An 11909-nucleotide genomic window follows, 5' to 3' on the forward strand; every position below is an offset into this window, starting at 1 on the left:
TAGGAACTACCACCCCTCACCATGCAGCCCCAGGGGTCAGCAACACTATTATAGAAGAGTTTAGGCCGAATAAGTTCACATAAATCTCCCCAAAGTCAAAGAATCTAGGAATGGCCAAGTTAGCAATGGGGGATGGGAGGATACCCAGTTATAGAGCAAGAGAAAGTTTAATGGGGAAATGTAGTCACCAGTGAGATTAGAAGATAAACAACAGATAGAAAGTAGAGGTGTTATTACAATGTAGGGGTGATCCTGGAGGCCCAACTCGCTGCATCTACAGCAGAAGCATGCATGTTAGGCTCCTCAAGGAAACCTTAGTCACGGACAGCGCCAGGGCCTCCTGACTTTGCAGGAGTCAATCAGTGGTCAAGAGATCCAACCCAGGACAATGACCTGGAACCTCCAGGAACTGCAAGACATGAGCCTCCAGACAGAAAAGCTCAGCCAAATCCAACAGAACCATGAGGAAAGCCCCCAAATGCTCCAAAGCTGGTAATAGCAGATGGAATCAAGACCCTACTGGTGGGAGAGGGGCAGAGGGAAACTGTGTCAGGGAGCAGCCAGTGTCATCTCACCTGAATGCACAGAGGGAGACAGGCAAGGCCAGCAATAGCACCCAGGCCTACCCGAATGGAGGAGGAGCCAGGAGAGGGTTTAGAAGGGAAATTCAGTGGCTAAGGGGAAGATGTTCTGACCACTGAGGAAGGGGGGAGCTGGTTAAGTGGAACTGAGGGGAGCTTTTCTGGTCTGTCCATCTGTCCATTTTTTTTCCTTTTTCCTCCGACAAATACTTATTGAGTATCCCTCAATGCCAGGCTCTCTGAGAGGCTCAGGAACCAATCGTGGAAACACACAGTGATGCGCTCCCTTGCTAACAGTGTGGCTGTCAGGACGGATGCTGGAGATCAGCCGGTGGATCAGATGGCAAGAAGAGCCGAGAGGATAAACAAGGGCCCTGTAGTGTTCTATGACCTTATGCGGGTGTTCTGGACATGGGTAAGCAAGGCCTGAAGAGGAAAACAGAGAGAGCAGAGACAAGCAGGAAGGAGGCCTCCTGTGTGAACTTGGAGCTTCCCTGGACGGATTATACCTACCTTCCCACTCAACTATGCATCTCTCCTACTTCCTCTCATCCGTCTACATATCTATGATGCATGCGTGCATCCATCCCAACCACCCGCATCCATCCACACACCCATCCATCTACTCACCTATCCCACAACCCACCCACTCATCTATCCATGCACACACACACACAGACACACGTCATCCACCTCCACATCTATCCATGCACACACACACAAACACACGTCATCCACCTCCACATCTATCCATGCACACACATACAAACACACGTCATCCACCTCCACATTCCACACCATCCACCCGTTCCTCTACCCAGTCACCATCCTCCCCCAAGCCTCTCGTTCTTCGTATTCCTGCTTCTCCACAACAGGCTTCCCTTACTGCCTATGGTCTTCTGCCCACACCAGCTGATCGTTCTTGATCCCCAGGCTCTGGTTCTCTCATAGTGGTCTTGACTGTGGTTCAGAAGGGCTTGGTAGCTCGTCGGGGGCTTTCTCTAGAGGAGGAGCTCATAGCCTGCAGCCCCTCCTCGGGTGACTTCTTACACATCGAGAGCCAAGCCATTCTCTCCTCCTCACATCTGGGTTGACCCCCTCCTTATACTCTTTACTGTCCCCCAAACTTTCGTTTCAGCTCCTGGATGGAGTTGTGGGGTCACTCATTCACCCTCTTTCTAGGGGTCTTTCCACAAGGACTCAACAGTTAAAACGTGAGGTTCCTGAGCCTCCTTTCAGCCAGGAGAGGACATGTGGCTGACTTCAGGCCATAAGACAAAAGCAGACAGGTCTTCCTAGACATAGGACAGCTTCCCTGGCCTTTGATGGCAGGTTAGCTGGAAATCTTTAGCTAAACTGTGAGCTCAAGGCCAGTCCAGGTTATGTAAGAAAGATATAACAACAAAAAACAATTTTTTTTTGAGACAGGGTTTCTCTGTAGCTTTGGATCCTGTCCTGGAACTAGCTCTTGTAGGCCAGGCTGGCTTCAAACTTACAGAGATCCACCCACCTCTGCCTCCCAAGTGCTGGGATTAAAGGCGTGTGCCACCATCGCCCAGCCTAAGAGATGGTTTCTTTCTCCTACCTAGAATCTAGCTGTGAAGCCTGGAGCGGAGGCGGTTAGCTTGGACCACAAGACTTGAAGTATATAGGGCAGGTAGAAGGAGCCTCAATCCCAGCATGCTTCATGAAGCAGTCTTGGACCACCAACCTCTAGATTTTCATAAGATAAAAATTCAACTTGCAATACTACGCATGTAGTTCAAGAATTAGTTCATTCTTGCCTAGGATGAACAAAGACCTGGGTTTGCTCCCAAATCTAAATAAATCTGGTTTGATTGCATACACCTGTACCCCCAGGGCTGGGGATGGGGGTAGAAGCAGGAGGATCAGAAATTCAAGGTCATCCTTAGCTCTACAGAGTTCAAGGCCGGTTAAGGATGCCCAAGACCTTATCTCAAAGTTTTGTGTGCTTTACTTGAGTCAAAGCTCACTCAGCTCTAGTATCTGTGTTTATATTGTTCACTGCACCGTGTTGCCGTTTGCAGTAGAGGTGTGGAAGAGCTCCGGGCGACTCAAGCTAGAAGTTCCAAAGATGGGTGAGGGCGTGTCCCTGTTCACTCAAGGCGGAGAAGCCCCTCTCTGGCCCCTTCTCATTGTCTCCAAGAAAGTGGGCTTCTAGGCAGAAGGGGTGCCAGAGCCTTTCTGCATGGCTTTCTCCACTCAGACTCTGGGACCCTGTGGGCTGCAGATCGGTCTGACCATAAATAGCCTCTTCTCCCAATGCCTTTCTCGCAGCGAATAAGACATGTTTGTTCTCCATCACAATGCATTTGCAATGTTGTTTAACGTGTGGGTGCGGGCTTGGCGTTTAAAATATGCCAGACAGTGGGGTCTAGGAATGTCTCTGGGCTTTTCCTGTGAGTCCTTGGGGAGTATTTCTCTCTGGGTTCTAAAGATCATGCCTCCCTGGATTCTGATCTCCATTTGACCCCAAGTCCAGGGCTCCCAAGTGTTCAATCCTGTTACCCAAACTCAACAGAAAAAAAATACACTGAGGTTTTAGGCTAGACTCTCCCCAGAACACCACCTCCAGGACTGGGTAGTCCTGGGTTTTGCCTTTTGGATTGGACCCATGGGGGACAGGCTCATAGGACACCCACTGGGGACAGGCTCATAGGACCCAGGGGAGACAGGCTCATCCTGGACATATCAGCCCCTGCTGCAGAGTGCAGGGAGGAGGGTATGGACGGAGATGAGCTGAGTTTCATCCGTATGGACAGGCAACTCTGGGGTCCCAGCACCTGATGTTTCTGACATGGATCAGGGGCCACCCTGGCACCAGTTTCATGTCCTCCTTTGTCAGAGCTTTTCAGACTAAGGACGGTGGAGAGACCTGCCAGTTCTCACCACACCCCTCCTTGGAGGGGTGGGTGGGGAACAACTCAATAGATACCCTTTTACCATTGAGGGGGTGGGGTAGAGCTGGGAGTGGGCTTAGCCGGACTGTGCAGTAGGTGAAGATTGTGTCTCCTCCCCTGCTGAGACCATCACTGCCCCCCCTCTTGGCCCACTCAGTCCCCTAGGACACAGGGGGACATGGATTCAATTACAACGGCTCCTATCATACAGGGCTTAGAATAACTGGAGCTACACCTCAGAGGGCTAGAAGCTATCATGGGTGCACAGCCGGAAGCCTCTTCCTCACAGCTTGGGCTGCCTTCCCAAAACTGACGGCCACAGAAGCAGGTGTCCTGCTTATGCCCAGTGAGACACCCGAGCTGCATTTTCCTTCACTGTTGGGCCCCCACCCCTCCTCTTTCTTCCTCTAGCTCTGTTCTTCCCCAGTACCTACCGTCCTCCCCCTCCCCTCCCTTTCCTCCTCCCTCCTAGCCCCCTTTCTTCTGTGTTCTCCCCCCTAGCCTTGCTTTCCTCTTTCTCTCTCGTATACCTTCCTTTCTCCTCCCTAGGCCCTCCCTCCTCCCTCCTTTGTCCCTCTTTTTCCTTCTTCTTTTACCCCCTCACTGCCTCTTCCCTTTCTCCTTCCTCTACCCCTCCTCTTCCTCGTCTCTCTCCCCCCAAGTGAGCCCCCTTCTCCTTTTCTTCCTCCCCCACCCCTTCTTTCCTAACCCCTCTTTTCCTCCCCCAGACTTCCTGAAGCGCTTCACGTTCCTGCTCACTCTTGCGGTCTCTTATCTGCATCTTTGATTCCATCCTCTGAGCTGAGCCACACAGCTTGCACTGTCCCCTGTGGGGTGCAACACTTACTTGCCGCTCTGACTTTCTCAGGTCCCAGCAATCCTGCTCTGCTCCAGGTCCCTGGGGTAGCCCAGTCAGCGTCTCACACACCAAGACACACAAGATATGCGTGCATCTACAAGTGCTACTTCCCAAGGGAACCTGCCAAAGTCACACCCCACCTTGACAAAGAACTGTAGTGGAGGAGTGGGAGATGCCAACCAGGCAAGACTGGAGCATCAGGCAGGGCAATGAGTGGGCAATGCAATGGGAACAGCCCCCACTGCCTAGATAGCAGCGATGATGGCCTAGATTTGAAAGACTTGGTGGTGACCTCCACCAAGGGACGGCCTAACTCGGGTTAAAGAGGTCTGGCTAGTCAATCAGGGGAGGCTTGGGTGGGGTCTACGGTAGCTGTGCCACCAAGAGGAGCCCTAAGAGGTGCCTCAAAGCTACCAGGGGCAGCACACTAGTTAGGTGGCGTTGGGTAATACTTGACCCCTCTTTGCCTTAGCAACTTCATCAGTATAGTCAGTGGCCACAAGACCACTCCTAGGAGTCCAAACAGGTTATGTGTGTCTCCAGCTCACCTCTGAGGACAGGTTTGGAGGGAAAGAGTGGGCTACCCTTGTGAGCCTGTGGATGGGAGGTGCTGCTGAGGCAGGGTAGGTCTCTGGTGACTGGCACCCACCCGCCAGGCAGCACTGAGGGATGCATGACAGAGGAGTGTCAGAGCTCTGGCCAAGGTGATACTCAGTGTTGGGGAGGAACCACCCCAGGCTAGACCTGATTCTAATCGTCTTCAGGACATTAGACCTTGGTGTCAGAGAACAAGAGCCACAGCCGCCAGCATAGAAGTGACCGCCAGGGTCAGAAGGAGGCAGGCTCAGTGGGCATTGAAGTTAGTGACAACGCTGACATCAAGGACAGGGCTGCAGTCTTGGCTATGGTCACGGGTCCCCACAGCCCGCCCCCAGCACACTCCTCCCCAGCTCCCCAGACCCAGGCTAATTGGCTGTGACAGCTCAAGCCCTCAGCAGCTGAGCAGTGTCGCTGTGAATTAGGCAGGCGCTGAGCCGCCAGTCGCAAATTACTCTGCCTCTGCTGTGCTGGCTCCTACACTGTAGTGTGCTGTGTGCCTGCACTTCGGCAGGGCGGGAATGCACAGGGCTAGAGAGTGCAAGCGGCAGTCTCCGTCCTTTCTCCTCCTGTCGACCAAGGGTCTCTCCTTCCGCCTTCCTGCCTTCCTGCGGCCCTTCTGCCCCAGACACTTCACTATCTCCCCATTTATTCCGGCCCTGATCTGCCTCGCCTCCTCTCCTTTGCACCCCTGCCTCTGGCTGGTCCTTGCTGGCTAGTGGTGGGGATGAAGCTCTGACTTCATACATCTCTCAGTGGACCCTAGAGGATCCTTGGAGTTCCTAGGGTAGCCACTGGCCCCCACCACAGGATACCCTGATAGTTGGGGTTTAGTATGACCCCCTTCTAACCACAGAGCAGCTCCAGGAAGCCAACGCTTCTTCCCCACCGTCGCTGACAGTGTCCCCTCCTTCCCCTCTGGCTCCTGGGTTTTACACAGCCACCAGGGTGTCATACTATGAAGGGGCGGGGCTTTCATCTGTTCGTCTGAGGATGCCCATAACCTGTACATCCTTTCTGATGCTTCCCAGTTCCCTCAGGATGGGACATTCTTCCCAGGCTATCCCATTCTGACTCTCTCTGCCTCTTCAAGGAGACTCTCATCTCTCACCTCTGGGTTGGCTCTGTCATATCCAGAATAATGTCACCCCCTAAAAGAGCCCTCGACACACAGTAGATGCTCAATCAATGCTCAAATAAATGAACCACCTCTCTAGGCGCTCCATTTTTTCCAGGACATGCCTCTCAGGAGGTAAGGGCAGAAGGATGGTGGTGATGGATTATGGTGCACCCCTCCCATCCCTGGCCTCTGCCTTGGCCTGGACTGGGCTAGAATCTGGAAGAGCATGTGGCAGAGACCCAGTGCCTGCACCCAACAGGGCCTCCCTGGTCTCTAGCATGATTCCATGTCCTCACAAACTGCTGATCAGGCAGCTGGGTCCTAAGGACAGGGTCGGAGGGGGACGAACAAGAGAGTTGTGGATCCAGCAGGATCGGTGTCCCTTCCCTGTGGCTTTCATGGCTGGTGTAACGTTCCCACAGTTACTCTTTCCAAGACAGGCTGCTGGTAAGGAAACCCTAGCTTGAGGTATGGTCAGCTTCATCCTCATGCTTGTTCTGCCTGTCTGTCTGGCCTGTGCCAGGGGACCATCTCTCCTGAAACCACTGCTCCTCCTCCTCGTGCAGCTGTGTGAGGCCCATAGACCTTCATCTGCTGGTGTGTACTAGAGGACCTGTGCCCTTACTTGGAGTCAGCCTTGTGCCTTGTGCATGTACTGGGATGGGAGGTGTCTGTGTGTACTTATTCTGCATGTGTGGCTATCTGCGTGCACATCTCCAAGTGTTGGTGTCCGCGTGTGTACACAGCGTTGTGGTGTGCACTCCACGTGCTGGAGACACGCAGGTCTTGCCTTGCCCCAACTGTAGAGCTGGTTATAAGTAAGAGATGGGTGGTGGGGGCTTCAGTGTGCAGCGGAGGAAGGCAGAGAAGCACCCAGCTGTAGCTGAGGTGGGATCTTCCATGTGTAGCAGCTCAGGGGCTGGTAAATGAGCTGCCCAGAACTAGCAGCAGGGCCAGGACAGGGTTACCTGGAGCACAATATGACTCCTGGAGCCAGGTTTGCAGGCTTGAAGTTCTCAGTCTTCTGGAGTCCATGCTGTGTTGTGGGATCTTTGCAGACCACAGGAAAAGGCCAAGCAGCCTCAAACCTTCCTCCAGGGCACAGCTGGGCTCTCTTGCTACATCTGTTGTTGGTCATTTTAGGCCCTGTTGGTCCCCAGGAGGCAGATGGAAGGATGTGGGGAGGAGATGCTTGGGTGCAGGGTGTGGGATAAAACCAGAGCAGTTCTTGTGGTCTCTATGCAGCCTCATCAGCAAGATATCTCTCCCACCCCGTCCCACATCCTCAGACAGGAATGGCTGGTGGGAGAGGGCTGGAGGCCTGATCTGCTCTGGTTTCCCATACTGAGGCTCAGAAAACACCAGGCTTCTCTTGGCGACATCTCTTGGGGCACCTGGGGAGCAGGCAAGGTCCTGGATGAACCAAACAAGGCATTAAATGAAGGCTAATTCCACTGTCCGGACTGTGGTCACCTGTGCCTCAGCCCCCGAACTATATTGTCCTCTAGGCCCTGTGGTCCAGATAGGTCATGGCTGATACCTGGTACTGCTATTGCCCTGACACACCAACACAGAATGGACAAGCACGCACATCTGTACACGACACACACACACACATGTACACTGGCACCTGCGGGACTCTCAAGATCATCTTAAGTGGAACACTAAGGCTCCTCAAAGTCCCTGGCAGCTCACCCCAACCTCTGAGCCAGGAATCTGGATACCAGAAGCCCTCCCACCCTCACTACCTCGTCCTCAGCAAAGTACTTGGGGACACACTGAGACCTTTTTAAAAAATGGGAGTCCTAAGCCAGCTGTGGTGGCTTTAACCCCAGCACTTGGGAGATGGAGGCAGGTGGATCTCTGAGTTCCAGGACAATCTGGCCCCACAGAATGGGGTCCAGGACAGCCCGCGCTATACAGAGAAACCCTGTTTCAGACAACCAAAAAGAAAAAAGAGGGGGAGCCCTTTGTGTAAGAGTACCCGCCTTATGCACACAGGTCAGTACTTCTTCCCCTGCACGGGACAAGGGAAAGCCAAAGAAATCCCCATGCATGGGGTTTCTGAGCTCCCAAAAAGGCTTCTAGAAAAGGCGATCTTTTAACTCCCAGAGTGAGTGGCTATGACTACCAAAAGGTCCACATTCATTTGCATGCCTCAGCCTCACTCCCAGAGGAAAACCAGAGTGAAGAGTGAGAAGGGAGAAGGCAAGTGAACCGAGATCTGATCCTTCACAAATAGGGTGAGAACATGGAGCAACCCCAAGAGGACCACAGCACACGGTAGCTCCTGAGTACCACACCCAGGCATGCTACAGTAGAGTTCCAGATGCTCAGAGACAAAACCTTGAGTACTGGATGCTGCGAGGCCAGGGTGCTGGGTGGCGAAGGTGGACACAGCTGTCGCCATCTCTCCCCAAAAGAAGTCCAGCGGATGTCACTCAGGACCCATTTCTGAACTTCCTCCAAGAGGGTGGTTCTGTAATGACTCCGGGCAACGGGAGGGGAACACAGAGGTGCCCTGGGTCCTGTTCTTGACTAGGACTTAGATGTACCATTGGGTCCCCAGTAGCAGAGTTTCCCTCAACTCAGAGCCCCTTCTTGGGAGGACAACTTGTGTGAACTTCCCCACTGTAGCTGGAACCCGCAAGTCTCGCCTCACACTGAATTAGTTCTAAAAGCTCAACCCCCAGTGTCTGTTTCTCCCTTTCCAACAGCATTTTCTCCCAAAAATGCTGGCTCAGCTGCTCCCAGCCTGGGGTGCTACACAACTCTCTCTGAGTTATTCTAAGGCAAAAAGAGCGGCGGACAAAGCCTGCTTTTCTGGGACCTGGGATTGAGACTCAAACTGGTGATTCTCTCAAGACTGAAGCTGCAGTGTCGCAGAAGTAGAGCTTCCGACTTCCGACCGAGTGCCCCAAGCTAGGCAGGATTCCCGCTTGCTCTAAGTTTGCAAACTGCGGACCTTCACAGTCTACTCTAATAAAGGGAGGGGACTGTCATCTAAAAGTGTAGCTAGCTGCCCACAGCCTCGAAGGGTGAGATTTTCAGAGCTCTCTCTTATAACCTAGGTGGAGCTTGCACCCTTTGGAGAACAGAGACTGGGCCATCCATCCCCGGGGAGAGGGACAGCTGGCAAGAAAGGCCAGGACAGCTAGGGAGGCCAGGACAGGTTGCAGTGCACTTGAACTCAGCACTGCTGACGCCTGCAGCCTCTGCTGCCCTGCCCTGCCCTGCCCTGCCTCGAGGGGAGCCCAGGCTCCTAGAAGCCAATCATAGAACTGGCTACTGACATGCATTTTTGCCTCTTGGTCAATCTTTCCTTGATCTTACTAAAACTCAATCCATGGACTTCCATATTTTTTTCTATTCAAAGAGAAACACATATAAAATGAAAGCCACAGACACGCTAGTCAGGTTCCAGTGACTTTTGGATCTAAACAGATTTATTTTTTAAAATTTTTTCCTTTCCTCAGTTTCGTAACAAATGAAAAAAAAAAAGAACACAACAAAACCAACAACACAAATTTCTTATTTCAACGAGTTGTTTAGCGTCCTGTTCAGAAGGCTCAGCAGGAGCCGCCTGGAGCAGCGGGAGGACGGAAGGAGCCTCAGAGCACCGGAGCCAAACCTCGAAAAACCAGATTTCAGCCGGTGCAGAAGCGCCCAGCTTAGAGTGCCTAACCGCCGGGCCTCTCCCCCGGCTAGTCCAAAAAGCGACCAAGCTTTAAAAAAGATTCCACAAACGAAACACAATTTAAATTAAATAAAAACACCTTACCACCCGCCCATGCCAGGAGGTTCAGGCCTAAGCCTCCTCTTAAAAATTTTTCTTCTATAACTGTGCATTACTTTTAAAATTCTTCCGCTTCTCTGGAGGGTTAAAATAAGATATATTTCCCCAGGAGTCATAAATACGATCTGGTGCATAGAGAAATAGCAGCGCGGGAGTCCAGGCCAGCCCCCACCCGGCTGAGCACGGCCACCCTCCCCACCCCCCTCCCCTAGTCGAGTATAGCAGGGCTGTGGGACTGACACGCAGGTAAGTTCCTTAGCTTCCTCTACAGGGAGAACCGGACAAGGTGGGGACAAGCGGGCTGGAGGGCAGGCAGGGCCGGACCCCTCGGAGTGAGCGAGCGAGCGAGGGCACATGCGGGCACTCGCTGACCTCCGAGGGCGCACGGGGACCAGGGGATTCCCCCGGCTTTTCTAATTACCAAGCAAAATAAATACTAATGTTGCGAAAATAAGACCGCTTTAAAAAGGAGGATGGGGAGGAGTAAAAACAGGGCTAGGAAAGAGACTGAAAAACGACGGGGCAGCGCAGAACCAGCGGAGGCTACCAGGAGCTGGTGGCAGCGCGGCTCCACTGCGGGTGGGCGGAGGTCGGGACGCAGAAGTGCGCTCCACGTCTTTTAGTGGTCGTTGCCGAGGAAGTCAGACCTGGCTCGGTCTCCCCCAGTATTTACCATTCCCGGGGCGCCGAGGGACCTCAATAATGTCTAGACGGCGACCCGGAGGACGTTCAGAGCTGGGGGGGACGGGCGGAGGAGGCGCACCGCTGTAGCTACCTGGAACTGGGGCGTCGCGGCGGGACGCACAGGGCGAACGGGAGGACCACAGCAGCTGCACCGCCCGCACGCGCGCCCCGGGCCTCAGAGTCCGAGCCGAGGCCGGGGCGGCCTGCGCAAACTTGTCCCCGGCGGCGGCGAGGCCCAGGGTCCCGAGCTCACAGGAAGAAGTCGGGTGCGCCTTTGGCTGCACCGGGGCCAGCCTGCGCCGGCGAGGGCTCCCGAGGGAAGCCGGCCCCGCCCGCGCCCCCGGGGCCGCCCCGGCCCGCCAACTTCTCGTATTTCTCCTTATACAGGTCCCGCTCCTTGGCCAGACGCCCCACCTCCAGCTTCAGCTGCTCCACCTGGCTCTGGAGCTGGCACTTCTCGCTCTCCAGAATGTGCCGCTGCTGCACCCGCTTGAAGCGGCACGACTGCGCGTAGCCGCGGTTCTTGAGCGTGCGTCGCTTCTGTTTCAGTCGGATGACCTCCTCCTTGCTGAAGCCGCGGAGCTGCCGGTTCAGCTCCCGCACCGACATGGACACCAGCTGGTCGTCGGAGAAGCGCTCCTCCAGGCGCACGTGGTGGCCCGCGCCGCCTCCGCCGTGACCCGCGCCTCCGCCGTGGTGACCCGTGCCGCCGCCGTGGTGGTGGTGGTGATGATGGTGGTGGTGGGCAGAGTGGTGGTGGTGGGCAGTGTGGTGGGCGCCGTGGTGGTGGCCGGCCCCCATGTCGTCCGCGCCACCGCCGCCCGCGAAACCCTGGCCCCGGAAGGCCTCATAGGCCGCAGCGGCCGCAGGGTGGTGCGCGCCGTGGTGCGCGCCGTGGTGGCCGCTACCGATGAGAGCCTCTACGGCGTCTTCGGGCGTCAGGTTGAGCGCCTCGGGGTTCAGGTGGTGCTGGTACCCGCTCATCCAGTACAGATCCTCCAGCACCGCTTTTCCTGAGGCGCCCCCGACAGTGCCGGGGCCTCCGCTCGGCGGCCCCGGGGCGCCCCCGGCCTGAGCCGCACTGCCCCCGCCGCCCGCGCCGCCGCCGGTGCCCGGGCTGGGTGCGCAGAAGCTGGGCGAAGAGGGCACCGAAGAGCAGGGCGTGCTGAGGGGCGTCGAAGACAGCGAGCCGGGCGGCAAGCGGTGGCAGAAGCGCTCGGCCTCGGGCGGCTCCTTCTTTACCTCGAACTTCATCAGGTCGAAGTCGTTGACGTACTCGATGGCCAGTGGGCTGCTGGGCAGCTCTGCACCCATCGCCAGCTCCGCGGCCATCGCCCGGGGCCCCAGCCCC

At 55.2% G+C, this 11909-nt stretch overlaps 1 protein-coding gene across 1 annotated transcript; it reads right to left on the reverse strand.

Annotated features, from left to right (window-relative positions):
* Positions 1–10729: 10729 nt before the first annotated feature.
* Mafa (MAF bZIP transcription factor A) lies at positions 10730–11903 on the reverse strand. The gene has a single exon (XM_005354057.2). The coding sequence runs from the start codon at positions 11888–11890 to the stop codon at positions 10808–10810; it is 1083 nt and encodes a 360-aa protein (XP_005354114.1). The 5' UTR covers positions 11891–11903; the 3' UTR covers positions 10730–10807.
* Positions 11904–11909: the final 6 nt, after the last annotated feature.

This window comes from Microtus ochrogaster, chromosome 15 (genome assembly GCF_000317375.1).
Source record: "Microtus ochrogaster isolate Prairie Vole_2 chromosome 15, MicOch1.0, whole genome shotgun sequence".
In the NCBI taxonomy this organism is placed as follows: Eukaryota; Metazoa; Chordata; class Mammalia; order Rodentia; family Cricetidae; genus Microtus; species Microtus ochrogaster.

Bases quoted from the DNA above. Each gene is read 5' to 3' on its own strand.
- Mafa (XM_005354057.2), bottom strand. From the start codon at position 11,890: ATGGCCGCGGAGCTGGCGATGGGTGCAGAGCTGCCCAGCAGCCCACTG.